This window comes from Amblyraja radiata, chromosome 30 (genome assembly GCF_010909765.2).
Source record: "Amblyraja radiata isolate CabotCenter1 chromosome 30, sAmbRad1.1.pri, whole genome shotgun sequence".
NCBI classification, from domain to species: domain Eukaryota; kingdom Metazoa; phylum Chordata; class Chondrichthyes; order Rajiformes; family Rajidae; genus Amblyraja; species Amblyraja radiata.
The window spans coordinates 30,775,622-30,799,735 of NC_045985.1; the positions used below are offsets into that span (position 1 = coordinate 30,775,622).

Genomic DNA, 24,114 nt, shown 5'->3' on the forward strand with positions numbered 1-24,114 from the left:
ATAACCATAATACTAGGAAGCCATAATAATGCAAAAGCGGGAGTCCTGCGCTCGGTCTTGCTGATATATAAGAGTCCACACCTGGATGGACTTGCAGAAAATGTGAATGTGCTCATGTATGAATGGCCCCTTCACTTTCAGAGAGCACATTACAGGTACACCTAGAACAGCAGATACAGTAAATGTGGTTGGAGGTGGTGCAAGTGAACCTCTGCCTCACCTGAAAAGGTTGTTGGGGTATTTGGACGGAGTAAGTAAGGTTCTTTATTTGTCATTATAACATGTAATACATGTACAACAAAATTAAAAATGCCAACCAGTCAGTGCACCATTCACACATTATCTCAAAGCTAACAATATGTAAAAGAGAAATATCTAAAATAAACAACTAAAGTAAATAAGCTGAAAAAAAAGCATAAACACACAACTATACATTCTTCTGTCGATTGCACACTGCCTTTGGTATGTAGCGCACCTGCGCTCATTTGGTGGCTATATTAAGTGTAGTTATTGCTGTGGGATAAAAACTGTTTTTGAGTCTGTTTGTCCTTGTCCTCATTGATCTGTACCGTCTGTCTGACGGCAACAGTTCAAACAGGGAGTGTCCAGGGTGGGAAATGTCCTTTATAATGTTCTGGGATTTCTTGAGACAGTGGGAACTGTGTAGGTCCTCCAAGGTGAGGAGAGGGCAGCCGACAATCCTCTGGGTGTTGTCAATAGCCCTCTGGAGCGCTTTCCTCTTAGCCGCTGTGCAGCTGGAGTACCACACGCATACACAGTATGTTAGGATGCTCTCTATGGAGCACCGATAAAAGGACAGCAGCAGTCTCTGGGTGATGTTATTCTTCCTGAGCACCTTCAGGAAGTGCAGTCTCTGCTAGACCTTTTTCAGCAGCGCAGAGGTGTTCACGTTCCATGTCAGGTCCTCCTCAATGTGGATTCCCAGGAAGCGGAAATCCGCCACCTTCTCCACACAGTCCCCTCTGATAATTAATGGTGTAATGTCCGTTTTCTTCTTCCTGTAGTCTATTATGAGCTCCTTTGTCTTTGAGGTGTTGAGGAGCAGGTTATTCTCTCCACACCACACTGTCAGCTGCTCCACCTCATCGCTGTAGGCGTACTCATCCCCCCCAGAGATGAGCCCCACCACCGTTGTGTCATCCGCGAATTTGGCAATGGTGTTACTGTGGTGCAGTCATATGTATAGATGGTGTAAAGCAGGGGGCTCAGCACGCAGCCCTGTGGAGAGCCGGTACTGAGGCTGAGGGCCGTGGATGTGTGATGGCCCACTCAGACTCTCTGGCTGCGACCCGACAGGAAGCTATTTATTCACATGCAGGTGGAGTGTGGAAGTCCCAGGTCCCCCAGTTTGTCCACCAGTTTGTGGGGAAGAATGGTGTTAAAAGCAGAGCTGTAGTCCACAAAGAGCATTCGCACGTAGCTCCCCGGCTGCTCCAGGTGGGACAGTGCAGCATGGAGGGCTGTGGCTACAGCGTCTTCTGTGGATCTGCTCGCTCTGTACGCAAACTGGTGGGGGTCAAAGCTTCGGGGCAGGAGTGATGTGATATGACCCCGGACCAGTTTTTCAAAACACTTCATCACCACTGGTGTGAGTGCGACTGGCCGGTAGTCGTTGAGGCTGGAAAGGTGGGTTTTTTTGGGCAAGGGGTCTATGGTGGAAGACTTCAGACAGTGTGGGACAGTGGATTGTGCCAGAGACTGGTTGAAAATCCTCGTAAAGACTCCAGCCAGCTGGTCTGCGCAGTCCTTCAGCACGCGTCCAGAGACGCTGTCGGGTCCAGTAGCCTTCCTCGGATTGATGGCCCGCAGCGTGCGCTTCACCTCATGCTCCTCTATTTTGAGGGTTAAGCTGCTGTGGACCATATGGTGTGATGTGGCTGTCTCTGGTGCCTCCACTTCAAAGTGAGCAAAGAAGAGGTTCAGCTCCTCTGCCAACGAGACGTCACCTTCAGCAGCTCCAAGGTTGGTCTTGTAGTTGGTGAGATACTGGATCCTCTGCCACACCTGCCTGCTGTTATTACTGTCCAGGTGGTCCTCTATCCTCCTCCTGTAGTCTAATATGGCCTCTCTGATGCCTCTCTTCAGGTTAGCTCGGTCCGTGCTGTATAAAGCCCTATCGCCAGACCTAAAAGCGGTGTTCCTGCCTTTTAACAGCCGCTGGACCTCCCAGGTCATCCAGGGCTTCTGGTTGGGCTAGACCCGGATGCGTTTGTCCACTGTGACAGTGTCCATGCAGTTTTTAATGTAACATAGTACACTGTCTGTGAACACCTCCAGGTCCTGGTGTTCAAACACATCCCAGTTGGTCCTGTCGAAGCAGTCCTGCAGCTGCTGAGAGGCACCATCAGGCCAAGTTGTGATGGTCTTTGTGATGGTAGGAGCAGTTTTCCTGAGGGGGGCATATGCAGGAATTAAAAGCAGGGACATATGGTCAGACTGGCCCAGGTGTGGTAATAGTCTAGCCCTGTAGCCCAGCTTGATGTTGGAGTAGACATTGTCCAGTGTGTTAGCTCCTCTTGTAGCACATTTAACATGCTGGTAGAATTTGGGGAGCATTGCCTTCAAGTCCGCGTGATTAAAGTCCCCTGCTATGATGTGAACAGCGTCAGGATATGTGCTCTGCTGGCTGCTAATGCTACCATACAAATGTCCGATAGCCGATTTAGCATTAGCATCCGGTGGTATGTATACAGCAGTTATCATGACGACAGTAAACTCTCTAGGGAGATAAATGGGCCTGCATTTAACAGTCACATACTCCAGGTCCGGGGAGCAGTGACTGTCTACAATCACTGTGTTAGTACACAAGTTGTTGTTCACGTACACACAGAGCCTCCTCCTCTGCTCTTACCGGAGTCTCTTGTCCTGTCATGACGCTGTGCGGTGTAACCTGCTAGCTCGATAGCAGAGTCCGGAATGAATGAATGAAGCCAGGTCTCCGTGATCAACAGAATGCTGCTGTCCTTCACGGCGCTGTTAGCTGCAGTCTGTAGCCTCAGTTCATCCATCTTGTTAGCGAGGGATCTGGCGTTGGTGAGAAACAGGCTGGGAAGCGGTGGTTTGAGTGGCTGCCTCCGTAGCCTGGCTAGCGCACCGGCCCTGCAGCCTCGCTTTTGCTTTCTCTCTCTGCGCCGCCTTCGCCTCCTCCCCGCGGGGATGGTGATCCACGGAGAGCCGGGGCTCCTCGCTATGTCCACCGGGACCTTGTGTGAACGGACAAACTCCGCTCGTGGCCAGCTCCAATCCTAAGGAGATCATGCTGGCCGTATACGTTGTTCGCCCGACAGAAAGTACACAGGACAAAAAACAACACGTACACAAAAAGCACGAAGCACCGACCGAAAGAACATTGAGCTGCCGCAACTGTGTGCGCCGCCATCTTGTCCAGTGTGTTAGTTCCTCTTGTAGAGGAGGGAAGTATAGGTTCACCTCCTGCTCAGGTGTTGCAGGGGAAAGTACATGGAGAAGAGGAGGTTTGGGAAGGGACGAGTTGACCAGGGAGTTACAGAGGGAACAGAGGTCTCTACGGAAAGTGGTGGAATTGGGAAGATGTGGCTAGTGGTGGGATCCCGTTGGACGTGGCGAAAATGTCGGAGGATTATCTGCTGTATTGGACGACCTGGGGGACTCTGTCCCTGTCACAACCTGGGGGAAGGGGAGCAAGAGCGGAGCTGCGGGTTACCGAGGAGAGGTGTCTCTAATCAATGGGGACATCTCGGATGTCCTGGTATGGAACACCCCATCTTGGGCTCAGATGCGGCGTGGGCGGAGGAATTGGGAGTAGGGGATAGAGTCTTTACAGGAAGCAGGGTGGTAAGACATGTAGTCTAGATAGCTGTGGGAGTCATTGTCAGTTTATAGTCTATCTCCTGTGATGGAGACGGTGAGATTAAGAAAAGGTAGGGAGATGTAGGACATGGTCCAAGTGTATCTTGAGTGCAGGATGGTAGCACCAATCCAGTCGTCAATGTAGGCTGTGGGCCGAGGAGCTTTATTCTGCAGTTTCGTGACCCAAGTCACCAAACTACATGACATTTTCACATATTGTGTTAAAAAAAAGAATATAAATCACCCCTGAAACTCGTCATGAACAAGACTTGCACATTTTAATTAAATTAGAGAAATACCGGAAAAATTTCGAGAATTTTTTAGTCCAATCAAAGCACGTTTAACATTGATTTGTCTGCCAGTTGGCCAATCACGCGCTTTGTTTCAGGCTAGCACACAAAATGGCTGAGTGGGCTTCACAGATGCCTGTTTTACCGGCAATCTGTGGAAAACTGCCGGCGCTAAAGCAGGCGTTTCTCCAAATTTACAAACTCGATGCAAACTCTGGGAAGTGCAGTGTTTAATGCAAACAGAGGGAGTAAATGCAACTCTCCCCGAGGTTTAGCGTCGATGCAGAGGCCGGCAATCTGTGGAAAACTGCCCGCGCATAAAACTGAGTGCAAACGCCGGCAGAGGACTGATTGGCCGCCGCGCCCCCGCCCCCCCCATAATAGCGTCATCTGTTGCCATGGGAGGAAGGGGGCTACTGATTGGACGGCAATTTCTCCTCATTTTGCTCCTATTTCCCCCCATTTCTCCTCAACTCCCATCATTCACTCCTCATCTCCCCACATTTTCCCAATTTCTCCTCAATTCCTCCCTAATTTCATCATTTTCCCCATTAATTTCTCCTAATTCCCCCTTTTTTATTATCGCTTCCCATTTCTCCTCATCATTCCCATATTTGCTAATTTCTCCCTCTTTTCCCTCCATTTTCTCCACGTTATTCTCTCATTTCCCCCTAATTCTCAAAACTCACCACTTTTTCAGTTTACCACAAATTTAAGTTTTTCCCCATTATCCCGTGATGTCTCCCTCATTTTTGTTCTTCGATTGTCCTTTTAGCTTCCCCCCATATCTTCCCCTCAGTTTCACTTTTTCCCCATAATCTCTCCTCAATTCACCAAAGTTCCCTTCATTTTCCTCTCCTTGTCCCATTCCCCCCTCATTCCCCACCTCCATTCTCCACAATTCCAGCACTTTCCCCCATTTCTCATAATATTCCCCTCATTTTCCCACCCAGAGAGTTGTGTAAATCTGTGGCCATTTGGGACTAAGATGAGGAGAAACTTTTCCACCCAGCAAGTTGTGAATCTGTGGCCATTCGGGACTGAGATAAGGAGAAACTTTTCCACCCAGAGTTGTGTAAATCTGTGGCCATTTGGGACTGAGATGAGGAGAAACCTTTCCACCCAGAGAGTTGTGAATCTGTGCGATTCTCTGCCTCAGAGGGCGGTGGAGGCCGGTTCCCTAGATACTTTCAAGAGAGAGCTAGATAGGGCTCTTAAAGATAGCGGAGTCAGGGCATATGGGGAGAAGGCAAGAACGGGGTACTGATTGGGGATGATCAGCTATGATCACATTGAATGGCGGTGCTGGCTCGAAGGAGGGAATGGCCTACTCCTGCACCTGTTGTCTATGTTACGAAGGCAGGAACGGGAAAAAATTATCTCCCTCTCTCTCTTTTCCTCTATGTCTCTCTCTCTCTGTTACTCTATGACTCTCCTCTTTCTCTCTTCCCCCTCTATGTCTCCCTCTCTCTGTTACTCTATGTCTCTCTTCCTCTGATTGAGGGGGAAAAGAAGAAATCCGGGGGGGGGGGGGGGGGGGATGTTGGGGAAATGAGGAGGAAATTGAGGGGAAATTGAACAGATAAAATGAAACAAAACACAGATAAAATTAAATATCTCTTTCTCTCCGTCTCCCCCTCTCTCCCTCCCTCCCTCTCCCCTCCCTCTCTCTCCTTTGCTGGATCGAGAACACAGAGAGAGAGAGACAGAGAGAGAGAACATCGATGGTGGCCACAAGTGCTGGGGAAACAGCGGATGCAGCAGCAACAGCAACAACAACAACAACATCTATGGAGCAAAGGAAATCGGTGACGTTTCGGGTCGAGACCCGTCTTCAGACAAAGATGCTCAACCATCTTGGCCGTGAGGTCATTTCCGGGTTGACGCCCCTCTCTCTGTCTGCGGGGCAACGGGCAGCGGGGCCGTGAGGTCATTTCCGGGTTGACGCCCCTCTCTTTGTCTGCGGGGCAACGGGCAGCGGGGCCGTGAGGTCATTTCCGGGTTGTCGCCGCTCTCTTTGTCTGCGGAGCAACGGGCCCCGAGGTCATTTCCGGGTTGACGCCCCTCTCTCTGTCTGTGCGGGGCAACGGGCAGCGGGGCCGTGAGGTCATTTCCGGGCCGTGGGCGGGATGAGCCATGAGTGAGTGAGTGAGTGACGGGTTTCCGGTGGATCAGGGCGGGTGGGGGCGGGGCTGGGGGCGGGTGGGGGCCGGTGGGGGCGGGGCTGGGGGCCGGTGGGGGCGGGGCTGGGGGCCGGTGGGGGCGGGGCTGGGGGCCGGTGGGGGCGGGGCTGGGGGCCGGTGGGGGCGGGGCTGGGGGCCGGTGGGGGCGGGGCTGGGGGCCGGTGGGGGCGGGGCTGGGGGCCGGTGGGGGCGGGGCTGGGGGCCGGTGGGGGCGGGGCTGGGGGCCGGTGGGGGCGGGGCTGGGGGCCGGTGGGGGCGGGGCTGGGGGGGTCCAGGCCGTGGCCTCGCACCCGGGACACAGTCACTGGGCCTGAGCTGGGGTTGGCGGGGCCTGAGCCGGGACCCGCCGCCGCAACACGACCACCAATCCCGGGTGGGGATGATGGGCGGCGCCGGGCGGCCGGGGCGGTGGAGGAGACATTGTCGCCGCTGTGGGGGAGCGGGGAGTCGGGACACAATCTCTCTCCATCCCTGTCTGTGTCTATCTGTCTGTCTGTCTATCTGTCTCTCTCTCTTTCTCTATCTATCTCTCTATCTCGCTCTCTCTCTCTCTCTATCCCTGTCTCTCTCTGTCTGTCTGTCTCTCTCTGTCTATTTCTCTATCTATCTCTCTATCTCGCTCTCTCTCTCTCTATCCCTGTCTCTCTCTGTCTGTCTATCTCTCTCTATCTATCCCTGTCTCTATGTCTCTATCTATCTCTCTATCTCTATCTCTATCTCTATCTATCCCTGTCTGTCTATCTCTCTATCTATCCCTGTCTGTCTGTCTCTCTCTCTCTATCTCTCTCTCTTTCTCTATCTATCTCTCTATCTCGCTCTCTATCCCTGTCTCTCTCTGTCTGTCTATCTCTCTCTATCTATCCCTGTCTCTATTTCTCTATCTATCTCTCTCTCTCTCTTTCTCTCTCTCTCTATCTCGCTCTCTCTGAACGTAGTATGATGTTGAGCAGCCTAAGCACTATGTCCTGTATCTCTGGAGTGCTGTACTTGAACATTTCATTTTTAATGCTGTCTGGACCACAGGCTTTCTTTGAGTGAAGATATTTTATTTTTATGGTCAATTCTTCCAAAGTAATTGGGAAATCAGGTTTTTGATAATCTTTAATTACTGCTTCGAATGTTTGGAGTTTTTCTTTGATATGAGAATAATTTAAGTTTATTTTATTTATTGGGATGTCTTGTATATAGATTTTTGAGATGTGCTCTCTCTCTGTCTGTCTCTCTCTCTCCCTCTCTGTCTGTCTCTCTCTCTCCCTCTCTGTCTGTCTGTCTGTCTGTCTGTCTGTCTGTCTCTCTGTCTCTCTCTGTCTGTCTGTCTGTCTGTCTGTCTGTCTGTCTGTCTGTCTGTCTGTCTCTCTCTCTCTCTCTCTCTGTCTGTCTCTCTGTCTGCCTCTCTCACTATTTGCGGGATGTACACAGCCACATTGGACGTTGAGACGGGGCCCGTCTGTGGGACAGGGGCTCCCGCTGGCTGTTTTGCTGTTCCAGCCAGTCCCTGAGGTCAGGTTTGAAACTCCTTCTCTAAGATCCTCCATTCTGATTTTTAATTTATCACCCAAATGTTTCTTCTTCCAGATTAAGGCTTTGGCGACGGCCCCCTGCACTCGATCAGTTGGTTCACCCTCCAGGTACAACTCATCCAGATTTTCCAGGCTGTTTTGGTAATGTCCAATCAAAATTTGTCGTGTTTGCTTTGCCCAGGTTTCAGCACTAGAGGCCAATTTTTGTAATGTTTCCTGGGTGGGATTTGCCGGTTTTACAAAGTGTGTTAATATCTTTGCCTGCTTCATGATACCAGAAGGGGGTAGGCTCCGCTCTTGCAGAACCCTCAGATGGTGCAGAGTCTGGGCCATTTTATAAATCACTAACAGCGACTGCAAAGGAATCTCTTGGCCTCGGTTGATTCCTGTGCTGAACGCCATTCACATTATTATTGTTGCTAAACAATCCCTCTACCCCCACTCCCCTCTACATGTTATTATTCATTTCTGGCTTAGTTAGTAGTAAACTATAATGCAATATAGGGTAAACACCAAGGTGCTCACCAAGTCTTTGTTTTTTTCCAGCTTGCTGAGACCCCTTGCCGAACTCTTCCCGACTGGGCAACGATTTTCCAGCTTCGCTATCGCTGTAGCTTCAGCAGGGAAAGAGATCTACTTCTAGCCGGTAAGGGGTTTTAAGGTATGTCCCTCCCTTTCTGTGTTTGCCCCTCCCATGTGCTGAGTCCTAGTGTTAAGTTTCAATTTGCTTCAAATAGATGACAACATAAATGTTAGTAATACAGTAACGTCTTTATTTTGCCAGGTGGGTGTGGGGGTCAACTCTCACAGTATGTAAAACACAGACTACAGAGTCTCTCTTTCTCCACATGTTCAAACAGATATATTTATACCCTAATAATCAGAGCCATAATGTAACACAGTACCCCAGAGTCCACCAAACCAACTGAATGGCCAGCAGCTCCCGTTTCCTTCATTGTACCCATGCATGTCACTGCCAACTGTGCGGATCTTTTAAATTTCTTGGGAGATATTGGTAGCAAGGTCAGTGATATTAGTGGATTCATCAGGGATTATAGGCGCAACACTCTCGTCTTATTATAGCACAGGTGCCTCCTTGTTAATCTTTGTAGATAAAAGCAAACCGGAACTGGCTGTCTTTATGCAGGGGTGTGGAGAAAAAGGCTCAACATAGGTCAGTTACTGTAAAGTTGTTGGTTTCCGCCGGAATAAATTACAGAATAATATTGGTGTCAGGTACTAAAGGAGCAATAGGGATCACTATTTTTTAATAGCTCTCAAGTCTTAGTTAAAGACCAAGACTAAAGAATAACACCATTCATTACGTCTTCCCACTTTCGGGATTGGCAGAATAGGAGTATTACAGGACTTTGCTTTTCACTAATACTCCGTGTTGTAATAAAGATACTATGACCATAGCTATTCCTTCTTCAGCCAGTCAATATTGTTTTAAACATGGCAAGGCTGCACCCTTTTTTAAAATCACTTTATGTTCAAGGGCTGAATGCACTCATCCCACATGGTTCTTATGCTTTGCCCATAGTTCAGAGGGTACTTGGACCAGAGCCATTGGTAACCTTGGTGGATCCTCCGTAGGCGGCTGTTGCTTTTCAAAAATAATGTCCCATTCCTTTCTCACCCTTGTGATCTGTGTCATTGGCAACTTGAAAACATGAACTTGAAAAAAACACTAACCCACTGACTCACATGGCTATCTGGACTACACGTCTTCCCACCCTGCCCCCTGTAAAGACTCCATCCCCTACTCCCAATTCCTCCGCCTACGCCGCATCTGTTCCCAGGATGAGACATTTCATACCAGGGCATCGGAAATGTCCTCGTTCTTCAGGGAACGGGGATTCCCCTCCGCCACCATAGATGAGGCTCACACCAGGGTCTCATCCATACCCCGTAACACTGCTCTCTCTCCCCATCCCCGCACACGCAACAAGGGCAGAGTCCCTCTGGTCCTCACCTTTCACCCCACCAGCCGGCAAATACAACACATAATCCTCCGCCATTTCCGCCACCTCCAACGTGACCCCACCACTCGCCACATCTTCCCATCTCCCCCCATGTCTGCCTTCCGCAAAGACCGCTCCCTCCGCAACTCCCTCGTCAATTCTTCCCTTCCCTCCCGCACCACCCCCTCCCCGGGCACTTTCCGTTGCAACCGCAAGAAATGCAACACCTGTCCCTTCACCTCCCCCCTCGACTCCATTCAAGGTCCCAAGCAGTCGTTCCAGGTGCGACAAAGGTTCACCTGTATCTCCTCCAACCTCATCTACTGCATCCGGTGCTCTAGATGTCAGCTGATTTACATCGGTGAGACCAAGCGTAGGTTGGGCGACCGTTTCACCGAACACCTCCGCTCAGTCCGCAATAACCTACCTGACCTCCCGGTGGCTCAGCACTTCAACTCCCCCTCCCATTCCCAATCCGACCTCTCTGTCCTGGGTCTCCTCCATTGCCAGAGTGAGCAACAGCGGAAATTGGAGGAGCAGCACCTCATATTCCGTCTGGGGTCCTTGCGTCCTTATGGCATCAACATTGAATTCCCCCAATTTGGCTAGCCTGTGCTGTCTCCTCCCCTTCCTTCACCCTCTAGCTGTCTCCTCCCACCCTCCCATCCGCCCGCCCTCGGGCTCCTCCTCCTCCTCCCTTTTTCCTTCTTTCTTTCCCCACCCCCCATCAGTCTGAAGAAGGGTTTCGGCCCGAAACGTCGCCTATTTCCTTCGCTCCATAGATGCTGCTGCACCCGCTGAGTTTCCCCAGCAATTTTGTGTACCTTTGAAAACATGAATAGTCTGTTTATCCTTCACCATTTTATCATGTTTCCTATTTCTTTCGCTGTTGCTGGAGGTCTAGTAGCTCCAGTTAATTGTGACTCAGAGGTGTCCCCCATCTCAAATCGATCCATTTGGTTTTTAGAGAGGTGGACCATTATTCCTAATGCCGGGACCTCAAAGAACAAATAAGGGGTCACTGTTAATGGTTCAAGTTTATTCAACCAGGGGGAGACTTGTTCCTGGTATCCGGGATCAGGGAGGCACGTATATTATTCCGTGCAATGTGTTTGCGTAGGTTCATTGCAGGTTTAAACAAGATACTGTAAATACTGGCCATTTTAAAAATGTTTTGTATGGCTTCCTTTAACCTCCAGTCTTGCAGGTGAACGTCCAAGTTCATACTTCCTTTTTCCAGTTTCCAATCCTTTTGCAATAGGTTAGGTGTATCCAACGAGGATTATTTTCCACCTTCACTGCTGTAGGTGTAGTCAGTAGTACTTGCAAGGGCTCCTTCCACCGTTCTCCCAATTTCTTCCCATCCCAATTTCTTATCAGTTTGTGATCTCCTGGTTGTAAGGATTCACTGTTATGTTTAGTTGATAGTGTTTCTGTGGTTCATTGGTTTCTGTAAGACGGACAAGGTTCAATTGATTGCTGTGCATATGTAATTAATTCATCACTAAGGTCCTGTCCAATCTCAGTCAAGGCTTTATTTAAACTCTTTAACTAGTTACAAGGCAGACCCTTTAAAAAATAGGTCATTATGAAGAAAAAAAACAATTTCAAATTAACATATATTTTTCTGAGATAAAGGCGTTTCCAATTCTCATCCAACACCTCAATCTGAATCCCACATGGCCAGTGTGCAATTCAGATCTCTCCTGAATTCAATTAAAAAGGTAAGAAATAGGAAGAAATCTAACTTCAAATACCAAGGTCACAAATCCTAATGCCAGGTCACGCAGCAAAGAAAATGAACAGTCTCTTTGCTGAGCCATATCCGCTGTTTAATAAACGTTGAGAAGATAGAGAATAAACAGTTAATTTCCACATAGATCGCCAATGCTTTTCCAAAGAGCAAAGGAAAGGAAAATAACTGTGTGCGGCTCCACCCCCACACAACTGCAACTTCGGAGAGACACTACCTTTTAAACAGAGTGGTGAATCTGTGGAATTCTCTGCCACAGAAGGTAGTTGAGGCCAGTTCATTGGCTATGTTTAAGAGGGAGTTAGATGTGGCCCTTGTGGCTAAAGGGATCAGGGGGTATGGAGAGAAGGCAGCGACGGGATACTGAGTTGGATGATCAGCCATGATCATATTGAATGGTGGTGCAGGCTCGAAGGGCTGAATGGCCTACTCCTGCACCTATTTTCTATGTTTCTATGTTAAACCACATGAGACTCTACAAAGATTTATCACGTAAATGAGCAAGCTCATTCAATGACATCCTATTTGGTCTGAATTATAGGATTAAATCAACATTCACCCATTCAACATTCACCCAGTTCCACAAACAAGTAACAGTCATTAAACTCACTCACTCTACACCCTCTTTTCTGTGACATTCACTCACAAATTTCCACACCTCACGCAATATGCTGAATCTCAGATGTTCACACGCTTTAAAGCAATAAAATTCTCACAAGAGTAAAATACAGTCCCTCTCCCCCTCTCTCCTTTCCCTCCTTATCAGCATGTGTAAGGAAGTGTATATAGTGTAAAAGAACGGGCCAGAGGCCCATCAAAGGGTCAATGGCGCAGTCCCCTTGTTTCAAATGATCTTTTTCCATGGCAAAACGTTACATTAATAAACTTTACATTCCCTTGTCTGACAGAGCCATTATGCCTACTAGAATCTTTGGTTCTGTAGGGACCAATGTGCAGAATTCGTAATCTGCTGTGCGGGCAGTAATGTCAGTGAGGGCATTCCCCCGGGAGACTTTGGTGTGGCCACTTGTATGGGCATTGCACTTAATAATGGCCAGTTGGACTGGGAGGACTAAGGCGTGCAGTAGCTGGTGCAGTAGCCAGCGCTGTTTTTAAGTTGCGAAACTCTTCTTGTTGGAGTGAGTGAGAGAGAATTGCTGCGGTGTCTTGGCAGAGACACCAGCAACAGTAGTTTAATGTATCCTTCGTTCCACAGATGCTGCCTCACCCGCTGAGTTTCTCCAGGGGTAAATAATATTATAAATATCTCCTTATTTACTGAGGTAAATCTCCACATAAACTACACGTCTGGGGATAAAACTGGGGTACATAAAATTATAAACATCTCACAGAGTCTGTCCCCCCCCCCCCACCCGCAAATAATCGATACATCTCCACATAAACTACAGGTCTGTGATAAAAAACTGGGGTAAATAATGTTATAAATCTCTGTCTGAGTGGATATATGAGGTAAATATATATTACTGAAAGTCTGATCTTGGCCACTTCCTGTTCTGTATATTGATTTTAGAAAAAACGCTGCCACTTACGGCTGTGATTTTTGGCCATCTAATTCAGTCCCCCTCCGCTGCGCAGGACAAGAGGATTTTTCCCATCGATGAAAAATAAAGGAGTTATTAGTGTTTAAAAAATGTTGAGATTCTCTCTCCTGAAGGCCACGTCCCTTCCGGAGAGACTATAAAACCCAGAAGTGTTGAGAGCCTCAGTCAGTCTCCGCAAGATGGGGGGAAGCGAGGGTCATGTCTCTCAGTCTGATCTGTGAATAACACTGAACACATGTTTACTAAACTGTGAGTGGTTTTACTGACCTGTCAGTGCCCTTAATGTGGTTTCAAAATATAGTTTGGAGATGCTAAAGCTGTGTTGCCTTTGGTTTGGATATGCTAAAGCTGCGTTGCCTAATTAAAGTTGCCTTGCCTAATTAAAGTTGTCTTGCCTTCTATATAATTAAAATTCTAATCTTGACCATTTCCTGTTTGCACTTTATATTGATTTTAGAGAAAACGCTACCACGTACGGTTGTGAATTTTGGCCATCTTACTCAGAGTCCCCCACCGCTCATCAGGTGCCCAGGATTTTTCCCATCCATGAAAAATAAAATGGTTATTAGTGTTTAAAAAATATTGAGATTCTCTCTCCTGTCAATCGCGCCACGAAGGCCACGCCCCTTCTGATGGGAGGGTGGAGGGACTATAAAACCCAGAAGTGTGGGTGTGGCTCAGTCTCTGCAAGATATAGGAGGGAGAGGTCACGACTCGCTGTCTTTAGTGGCCTTGCATCCTGCTTGAAATGGTATGAAACTGCACTTGGATTTAGTGGCCTTGCACCCTGCTTGAAGGGGAATTTCAAGGAACAGCCATGAGTAAACTGCCAGCCCACTGGCCGTGAGTGAGTGAGCTGCCAGCACAACAGGCTTGAGTGACTGTGCTGCCAGCCCAAGAATCCATTTGGCCCACAATGTCCATACTAGCCCTCTGGAAACTAGTCCCAATAGCCCACAACACCCATACCAGCGCTCCAGAAAGCCCCCCCCCCACTGGCCACCAATATTGGAATTGGTGGAGAGGTGGAATATTGCGTTGGGTGACCAGCCCTCCCATGTGATGCTGGGACCCAACGGGTCCCACTTAGTCTAGTAATCAATAAACTCCTCCTCTCCCCTCTTTCCATCTCCATCTCTCCCCCAATCTTCCCCCTTGCTGTACATAATCAATAAACCCCCGTCTAAGGGGGGTAATCAATAAACTCTCTGTCCACCCTCCCTCTCTCCACCTCTCTCTCTCCCCCTTGACTTCTCCTTTCTTAAGTACCAAGGGATGTTGACCATCAGACCCTGGGGATTTATCAGCCTTCAGTCCCATCAGTCTACCCAACACCATTTCTTGCCTAATGTGAATTTCCTTCTGTTCCTCCGTCACCCTAGATCCTCTGGCTATTAGTACATCTGGGAGATTGTGAAGACAAATCCAAAGTACTTGTTCAACTCGCCTGCCATTTCCTTGGTCCCCATAATAAATTCACTTTTTTCAGCCTTCAAGGGTCCAAATTTGGGCAACTAATTTTTTCCTCTTCACATAACAAAAGAAGCTTTTACTATCTTCCTTTATATTCTTGGCCAGCTTGCCTTTGTACCTCATATTTTCTCCCCGTATTGCCGTTTTAGTTATCTTCTGTTGCTCTTTAAAAGTTACCCAATCGTCTGGCTTTCCGCTCATCTTTGCTATGTTGTACTTTTATTTTTAAGCTGTCCCTGACTGCCCTTGTCAGCCACGGTCGCCCCTTACTCCCCTTGGAATCTTTCTTCCTCTTTTTGATGAACCAATCCTGCACCTCCTGTATTATTCCCAGAAATACCTGCCATTGTTGTTCCTTTGCCTGTTAAGGTGCAAGTCATCCTTTTTGCCCAATTCGCCCTTCCCCCAAAGCAGATCCCAGTGGTCTAATAATCTAAATCCCTGCTCCCTGCACCAGCTCCTCAGCCACACATTGAGATCCTCTATCTTCCCTCACCAGCACAAGGAACTGGAAGTAAATTGGAGATAACTACCCTGGAGGTCCTGATTTTCAGCCGCCTTCTGAGTTCTCTGAAGTCATGCTGTAGAATGTCTTTCCTGTTCTTCCCATATAACCATATAACCATATAACCCACTGATCCGTCTCATTTCCTAACAGGAGGTCCAGCACCGCCCCTTCTCTAGTAGGTACTTCTATGTATTGCTGCAAAAAACTATCCTGCACACATTTTACAAACTCCAACCCATCCAGCCCATTTACAGAATGTGTTTCCCAGTCTATGTGTGGAAAATTGAAATCTCCCACAATCACTACCTTGTGCTTACTACTAATATCTGCAATCTCCTTACATATTTGCTCTTCCAATTCTCTCTCCCCATTTGGCGGTCTATAATACACCCCTATAAGTGTTGCTACCCCTTTCCCATTTCTCAGTTCCACCCAAATAGCCTCCCTAGACGAGCCCTCTAATCTATCCTGCCAAAGCACTGCTGTAATATCTTCCCTGATTAGCAATGCAACACCTCCACCTCTTGCCCCTCCAATTCTATCACACCTGAAGCAACGAAATCCTGGAATATTTAGTTTCCAATCATAGCCCTCCTGCAACCATGTTTCACTGATCGCCACAACATCATACTTCCAGGTGCCAATCCAGGCTCTAAGTTCATCCACCTTTCTTACAATGCTCCTAGCATTAAAATATACACATTTAAGAAACTCACCCTCTCTTATTCTCTGTTTATTGTCTTTTTCTTCTCTCTCCCCAACATTTTGGGTCAGAGTGCTACCATTCTCTGCCTCCTGCCTCACACACTGACTGCTAGCTTTCCCAATTTGAGTCCCTCCCCCCAACCATACTAGTTTAAAGTCTCCCCAGTAGCCTTTGCAAATCTCCCCGCCAGGATATTGGTCCCCCTCGAGTTCAAGTGCAACCCGTCCTTTCTGTACAGGTCGCACCTTCCCCAAAAGAGGTCCCAATGATCCAGAAACTTGAATCCATACCCACTGCACCAGTCCCTCATCCACTCATTTATCCTCCACCTCGCTCCATTCCTACTCTCACTGTCGCGTGGCACAGGCAGTAATCCTGAGATTGTCACCTTTGCAGTCCTTCTCCTTAACTCTCTACCTAACTCCCTAAATTCTTCTTTCAGGACCTCTTCTCTTTTTTTACCTATGTCATTGGTACCTATATGTACCACAACCTCAGGCTCCTCTCCCTCCCATTTCAGGATTTCTTGGACCCGTTCAGACACATCCTTGACCCTGGCACCAGGGAGGCAAACTACCATCCGGGTCTCCTGTCTGCGTCCACCGAATCGCCTATCCGACCCCCTGACTATAGAGTCCCCTATTACAATTGCCCTCCTCTTCTTTTCCTTACCCTTCTGAGCAACAGGACCGGTCTTTGTGCCAGAGGCCCGGCCGCTGTCGCTGCCCCCAGGTAGGCTGTCTCCCCCACCCTTACTCAAACATGAGTACTTATTTTCAAGGTGTACAGCCACCGGGGTACTCACCAGTCCCTGCCTCTGCCCGTTGCCCTTCCTAACTGTGACCCAGTTTTCTGTCTCCCGTGGTCTTGGAGTGACCACATCCCTGTAACTCCTTTCTATGACCTCCTCGCTCTCCCTGAGCAGACAGAGGTCATCGAGTTGCTGTTCCAGGTTCCTAACACGGTCCCTTAGGAGCCCCATCTCGACGCACCTGGCGCAGATGTGGACGTCTGGAGGGCACTCAGACTCCATGACCTCCCACATCTGACATCCAGAACAGTAAACTGCCCTGGCCCTCATTCTCCCCCTTATCCCAATACAATAAAGCCTTACCCGGGATACAATCAGCTGCTTCCTCTAGTCCGTTCGACCAATCAGAGGCTTCCACCAGCCCCCTTAATTTGAAGTGTGATCTGCGAATGGAACGTTACAGATTTTGGTCGCTCCTCCCTCTGTAACGGCTCCCGGGCCTCTGTTGAAACAAGCCCCGCGATGGGTTTTTAACTCACCACACGAAGGTCACTCCTCCCTCTGTAACGGCCCCCGACGTCATATGTGCCGACATGCATTACCACTTCCGGCTGCTCACCTTCACCCTTGAGGATGCTCTGCAATCGGTCCGTGACGTCCTGGATCCTGGCACCAGGGGGGCAACACACCATCCTTGACTCCCACCTGTTGCCGCAGAAACCCCTGTCTGTCCCCGACTACCACGGCTCTGCCTGACATCTGTCTCTTCGGTTATGCCTCAGCGTCGCCTTTTGACTCGAAGATCTGTCCCTTGTCTCTTCAGGTATCTTCGGTGTAACGAACTTACTGTAGGTCCTGTCCAGGATTTTCCCGGATGATCCTGAGGTCATCCAGCGGCTTCTCCAATGCCCCAACACGGTCCTTCAGGAGTTGAACCTGGACACACTTTGCTAGAGGCAGGAAACATGTTTCCGATGTTGGGGGAGTTCAGAACCAGGGGCCATAGTTTAAGAATAAGGGGCAAGCCATTTAGAACGGAGACGCGGAAACACCTTTTTACGCAATGCGGTTGCTAGTCTGTGGAATTATCTGCCTCAGGAGGAGGCCGGTTCTCTGGATACTTTCAAGAGAGAGCTAGATAGAGCTCCTAAAGATAGCGGAATCAGGGGATATGGGGAGAAGGCAGGAACGGGATACGGTTTGTGGATGATCAGCCATGATCATATTGAATGGGGGTGCTGGCTCGAAGCGCTGAATGGCCGACTCCTGCATCCATTGTCTATGTTTCTATGGAAAAGCTTTTCACTCCACACCACCGTCTATATCTCTCCTGCGACTCTCAGTCTGAGGAAGGGTCGCGACCTCGTAACGTTACACATTCCTTCTCTCCAGAGATGCTGCCCATCCCGCTGAGTTACTGCAGCATTTTTATCTCAGGTTTGCAGCCTCTGCAGCTGCTACGATTGTTTCCCCTCCCCCCCCACGTGGTGTAGGAGCCGCGGGCCACGCCATGGCAACCGTTGCTAGGGCGGGGTGGGCAGCTCCAGTTGGCAGAGGGCGCTGTCCGTCCAATGGGCGGGGACGCGGCTCTGATTGGTTGGTCGCAAGGAGGGGGTGGGACCTGGTCCTTTGTGACGTGAGACGAAGAGGCGGGAACAGCCCCGCCGCCGCTCGGCCCCACATCCTTTCCCCACCCGTTCCTCCCTCTCTGAGGCCGATCCTGCGGCTGGAGCCCGAGACGTGCGGGCGGAGGGGGATGTCAGTGAGTGAGTCTGGGCGCCCTCTGGTCCTCTGGCTGCAGCGCCAACCTGGCGGCGGGAGGCCACGGAGAAACCGATCCACGTTCCCCACAAACGCTGGCGGGGCGGTGCCGGCTGTCCCACCGTGACCTCATGGTGCCGGTCGTGCGTATGTGGGGCAGGGGTACGTCACGGCGCAGGGCGGTGATACGTCACAGGGCAGGGCGGGTATACGTCACAGGGCGGGGCGGGTATACGTCACAGGGCGGGGCGGGGATGCCTCACGGGGCAGGGCGGTGAAACGTCACAGGGCAGGGCGGAGGTGCATCACGGGGCAGGGTCCTCACCCCACTCCCTCCCTTCTCCCCCTAACCCACCCCTCTTCCAGTCCCCTTTCCCCTCACTCTCCTCTCTTCCCTTCCCCTCACTTCCACTGTCCTCATTCCCCTTCCCCACTTGACTCCTCACCACTTCTCCACTCCTTTCCCCCTCACCCCCTCCACCCCATCCCCCTGCACCCCCTCCTCTCCATCCCCCTCCTCTCCATCCCCCTTCACCCCCTCCCTGGTGGCGGCCGGCTGCGATCCACCGTCTCTAGTCCTCTGACTGCAGCACTGCCTCCTTCATCCCTGCTCCCCTCCCCCTCTCATCGCACCTCCCTGCCCTCCCCTCACACCCCCACTTCCAGCACTAGTAATGTTCGCGCATTATTAATGTCCTGTTTGCCAGCTTGTTGACCCTCTGTGTTCCCCTCCTGCAGGGTTTAGGAGCCGTTGCTGTGGACAGAGAGACCAGGGATGTGAGCGGCCATTGAGGGCGACCAGGGTGCCGGTGAGCCGCCCCCCCATCTGCTTGGTGTGCGGGCTGTGCTTCGAGGGCCTGAGCTTCGATGGAGGACCACATGACGGGGCACAACAAGGAGAAGCGTTATGAGTGCAACGTATGTGGCAAGGCCTGGCAGTACCCGAGCGAGCTGGAAACCCACCGGCGGGTACACACGGGAGAACGTCCCTTCGACTGCTTGGAGTGCGGCAAGAACTTCATGACGGCAAAGGGCCTGAATAGACACCAGCGGGTGCACACGGGCGAGAGGCCCTATGAATGCTCCACCTGCGGCAAGAGCTTTACCCAGTTGGCGAATCTGCGGGAGCACCAGCGGGTGCACAGCAGTGAGCGGCCCTTCACCTGCCCTGACTGCGGCAAAGGCTTCAAGTCGTCCAACCACCTGAAGGTGCACAGGCGCGTGCACATCAGGGAGCGGCCCTACACCTGCAGCGACTGCGGCAAGAGCTTCACCCAGTACAGCGGCCTGCTGAGGCACCAGCGCACCCACACCGGCGAGCGTCCCTACACCTGCGTCCAGTGCGGCAAGGACTTCACCAGCTCCTCCAACCTGCTGATGCACCAGCGCTCCCACACCGGTGAGCGCCCCTTCACCTGTGCCCAGTGCGGCAAGGGCTTCACCCACTCCAGCAGGCTGCTGGAGCACCAGCGCACCCACACCGGCGAGCGCCCCTACACCTGTGCCCAATGCGGCAAGTGTTTCACCCGCTCCGACTACATGCTGAAGCACCAGCGCACCCACACCGGCGAGCGTCCCTACTCCTGCGTCCAGTGCGGCAAGGTCTTCATCTGCTCCACCAGTCTGCTGTCCCACCAGCGGGTGCACGCCGGCAGCCGCCCTGTCCCCAGCCCAGTGTGTGGAGAGCACTTTGCCATGGCCTCCCACGCCCTGTCTCACCAGCATGTGCACACCAGTGGCCCGCCCTACGACTGCCCGTACTGTGGTGAGTCGTTTGACAGCTCGCGGGGGTTGCGACAGCACCGGCGGGCCCACGTCGGCAAGCAGCTGCTCCCACTGTGACAAGAGAACATGGGGGCGGCGGGAGCACCAGTGGATACACACCGGAGAGGGACCCTTTGTGTGCGCTGAGTGTGCCAAGGGTTGCACCTATCCATGTTCTCCACAGATGCTGCCTGACCCGCTGAGTTACTCAAGCACTGTGCGAAACGTCACCTATCCATGTCCTCCACAGATGCTGCCTGACCCGCTGAGTTACTCCAGCACTGTGTGAAACATTACCTATCCATGTTCTCCACAGATGCTGCCTGACCCGCTGAGTTACTCCAGCTATTTGTGTTATAGACATAGAGAGATACAGTGTGGAAACAGGACCTTCGGCCCAACTTGCCCACACCAACCAACATGTCCCGGCTACAATAGTCCCACCTGCCTGCATTTGGTCCATATCCCTCCAAACTTGGCCTAACTATGTACCTGTCTATAACAGTTTCTTAAATGTTGGGATAGTCCCAGCCTTAACTCCCTCTCCCGTCAGCTCGTTCCGTACACCCACCACCCTCTGTTAAAAAGTTACCCCTCAGACTCCTATTAAATCATTTCCCCTTCACCTTGAACCCATGTCCTGTGGTCCTCGATTCCCCCACTCTGGGCAAGAGATTCTGTGCATCTAACTAAATTGTGTTCTCTGCAAGATTCCAGTATCTGCAGTTTCTTGTGTCTCCCTCACCTATATCCACCTATCACTTCTGAGGAATGGTCTCAACCAGAAACAGACCACGGGTGAACAAACGAGGAAGGTGATTGAACTTTATTACCTTCCATCACAGTGAGGAATGTGGATTCCGCTGTGGTGGGTGTTTCTGTTACATTTTTATTTTATGTGGCTGTGTGTCTTGTTGCTTTTTACTTAGTATGGATGTATGAGAACTCAAATATCACTGTACCTTAATTGGTGCATGTGGCAATAAATTTGAACTTGTTAAGCTTTTCCTCTATATCTGTATCTATCCAGCTCCATAATTATAAAACTCTGATCTTGGATCTGTGTGTGTGTGTTAATTTATTTGTTTGTGTGTTGTCACATCTTGAAAAAACAACGCACTAATGACCCCCTCTTCCCCGCTCTCTTTCTCCCCTCTCTCTGTCTCTGCCCCTCTTTTTCTCTCTCTCTGCCCCCTCCCTCTCCCTCTCTAGACGTGCCTGCGAGTTGGGGCTCTCTTCCCCTGGCATCTCTTCTCCCCATCTCTCCCCCAGCCTACCCACCCTCCCGCCTCCTCTCTCTTCCCCCTCCACTCTCCCCCCTCCCCTCTCTCATCTCCTCCTCTGTCTCCCCTCCTCTCTCTCCCCCTTTCCCCCTCACTTCTCCCCACCCCCTTTCCCCGCTCACTTCTCCCCTCCCCCTTTCCCCCCTCACTTCTCCCCTCCCCCTTTCCCCCTCACTTCTCCCCCTTTCCCCACTCACTTTTCCCCCTCACCTCCCCTCCCCTTTCCCCCTCACTTCTCCCCTTCCCCCTATCCCCCCTCACTTCTCCCCTCCCCCTTTCTCCCTCATTTCTCCTCTCCCCTTTTCCCCCTCACTTCTCCCCTCCCCCTTTCCCCCCTCACTTCTCCCCTCCCCACCTTATTTTTGAGATAAAATATACAAACTCTGCAAACTGAAGCAGAGAGTGAGACGTTGAAGGGGGTGAGGGGAATGCGTGGGGGTAGGGGGAGGGCTAGAGAGGGGGAGTGTGTGAGGGAATGTGTGGGGGTGGGGGGAGGGATAGAGGGGGAGTGAGTGAAGGAATATGTGGGGTAGGGGGAGTGGAGAGATGAGGGCTAGAATGGGGGGAAGGAGGAAATAAGGCTATAGAGGAGGGAGGGAGTGAAGGGATGGAGGGAGCAGGGATAGAGAGGAGCAGGGGATGAGGGAACGCAGTGGGAGTGGAGGGAGTGAACAAGTGTGGGGTGGAGGGAAGGAGGGACGAGGAGAGTGAAGGAGCAGGAGGAGGGAGGGAGGAGTGAGGGGATGGCAGCCTGGGCCGGAGCGAGCATCAACCAACGCCAGCGGGAGCGACGAGGCCGGAGACCGGGTCTGGGCCCAGATGGAGCCGAGCCCGAGCCGCACTGGACGGTGAGCGGGCGGGCGGGCGGGCGGGGAGAGGAGGAGGAGGCGGCCCCGTGGAAAGTGGAACGGGGAGAGAGAGAGAGAAATCCTTCCCCTCCGTATTATTCTTCACTCTCCATCATTCATCTTTCTCTCTCCCCCAAGTTCCAATCCTGTCACCGACTCCTCGCGCCTCCCACCCTTTACGCTGTTGTCAAGGGGATCGCATCCAATCACCGACCAGCTCCCCTTAAAATCTCTCTATCTCGCTCTCAATCTCTCTCTCTATTTCTCTCTCTATCTCCCTCTCTATATATATATCTCTGTCTCTTGATCTCTATCTCTTTCTATCTCAATTTCTCTCTCTGTCCCTCTTGATATCTCCCTATTTCTCTCTCTATCTCGCTCTCTCTCTTGATCTCTCTCTGGCTCTTTCTATCTCTATTTCTCTCTCTGTCTCTTGATATCCCTCCATTGCAGCGGGGACCTGCAGGATCCCAGATGTGACTTTATCATCAGCGGCCCCCACTCTTGCTGCGGGTTGATGGTGACAACTGTATCCATTTGGCAGAGAAGATTAAAAATGACTGGTGGATTCCAGAACGGGCATCGGAGATGTCCTCATTCTTCAGGGAACGGGGGTTCCGCTCTTCTACTACAGATGAGGCCCTCACCAGGGCCTCTTCTATATCCCGTGGTTCCGCTCTCACTCCCCATCCCCCCAATCGCAACAAGGGCAGAGACCCCTTGTCCGCATCTCCCACCCTACCAGCCATCACATACAACAGATAATCCTCCGTCATTTTCGCCACCTCCAACGGGATCCCATCGCTGGCCACATCTTCCCATCTCCTCCCCTTTCGGCTTTCGGCAGAGACTGCTCCCTCCGTAACTCCCTGGTCAATTCTTCCCTTCCCACCCAAACCACCCCCTCCCCGGGCACTTTCCCTTGCAACCGCAGGAAATGCTACACTTGTAGCTTTACCACCCCCCCCCCCTTGACTCCATTCAAGGACCCAAGCAGTCTTTCCAGGTGAGGCAGAGGTTCGCCTGCACCTCCTCCAACCTCATCTATTGCATCCGCTGCTCTAGATGTCAGCTGCTCTACATCGGTGAGAACAAGTGTAGGCTTGGCGATCGTTTCCCCCAACACATCCCCTCGGTTCGCAATAACCAACCTGATCTCCCAGTGGCTCAGCACTTCAACTCCCCCTCCCATTCTCAATCCAACCTTTCTGTCCTGGGCCTCCTCCATGGCCAGAGTGAGGCCTACCGAAAATTGGAGGAGCAGCACCTCATATTCCGCTTGGGCAGTTTACACCCCAGCGGTATGAACATTGATTTCTCCAATGTCAGGTTGTCCCTGCTTTCTCCTCCCCTTCCCAACTCTCCCTCAGCCTCTGAGTCTCCGCTTCTTCCTTTCTTCTTCCCGCTCCCCTCCCAACCCACCCTCACATCAGTCGGACGAAAGGTCTCGACCCGAAACGTCACCTATTTCCTTCACTCCATAGATGCTGCCTCACCCGCTGAGTTTCTCCAGCATTTTTGTCCACCTGGTGGAAAGCAAGGATGTAAGAGTGCAAAGGGAAGTTGATCACATATTAATTATGCCAAAAATGTAAAATGTGTAGATAACTATTGTGTCGCCAGTGTTTTGAAGATTTACTAGCGATGTGAATCATTGAAACACTTTGGGTTGTGTCAGTGTATTGTCCCACATCCTGAATATAATGGCATGTTTGTGAAACTCGCCACCACTGTACGGGATATTCTTTGTGACTGCGCTGTAATTATAGAGAGAAGTGTAGATTGCTTACTTCTTACTAACTACTTGTAATGCTTGTTGGTAGAAGCTTGGCCTACTATGCGGTTTATATTATCAGAAGTCTGCTTAAGTAATTAGCAAAGATACTAGAGTGGAGCAAA

At 50.9% G+C, this 24,114-nt stretch overlaps 1 protein-coding gene across 2 annotated transcripts; it reads left to right on the forward strand.

Annotated features, from left to right (window-relative positions):
- Positions 1–1,446: 1,446 nt before the first annotated feature.
- Positions 1,447–20,326, forward strand: LOC116990227 (zinc finger protein 239-like). Of its 2 annotated transcripts, none has more exons than XM_033047774.1 (2): positions 1,447–1,458; positions 19,059–20,326. In XM_033047774.1, exon 2 carries the CDS (start codon positions 19,188–19,190, stop codon positions 20,160–20,162), a length of 975 nt encoding a protein of 324 aa, XP_032903665.1. In that variant the 5' UTR covers positions 1,447–1,458; positions 19,059–19,187; the 3' UTR covers positions 20,163–20,326. The 2 variants fall into 2 exon arrangements, with proteins under 2 accessions (XP_032903665.1, XP_032903663.1); XM_033047772.1 differs by lacking the exon at positions 1,447–1,458 and adding an exon at positions 8,403–8,488.
- The last annotated feature ends 3,788 nt before the right edge of the window (positions 20,327–24,114 follow it).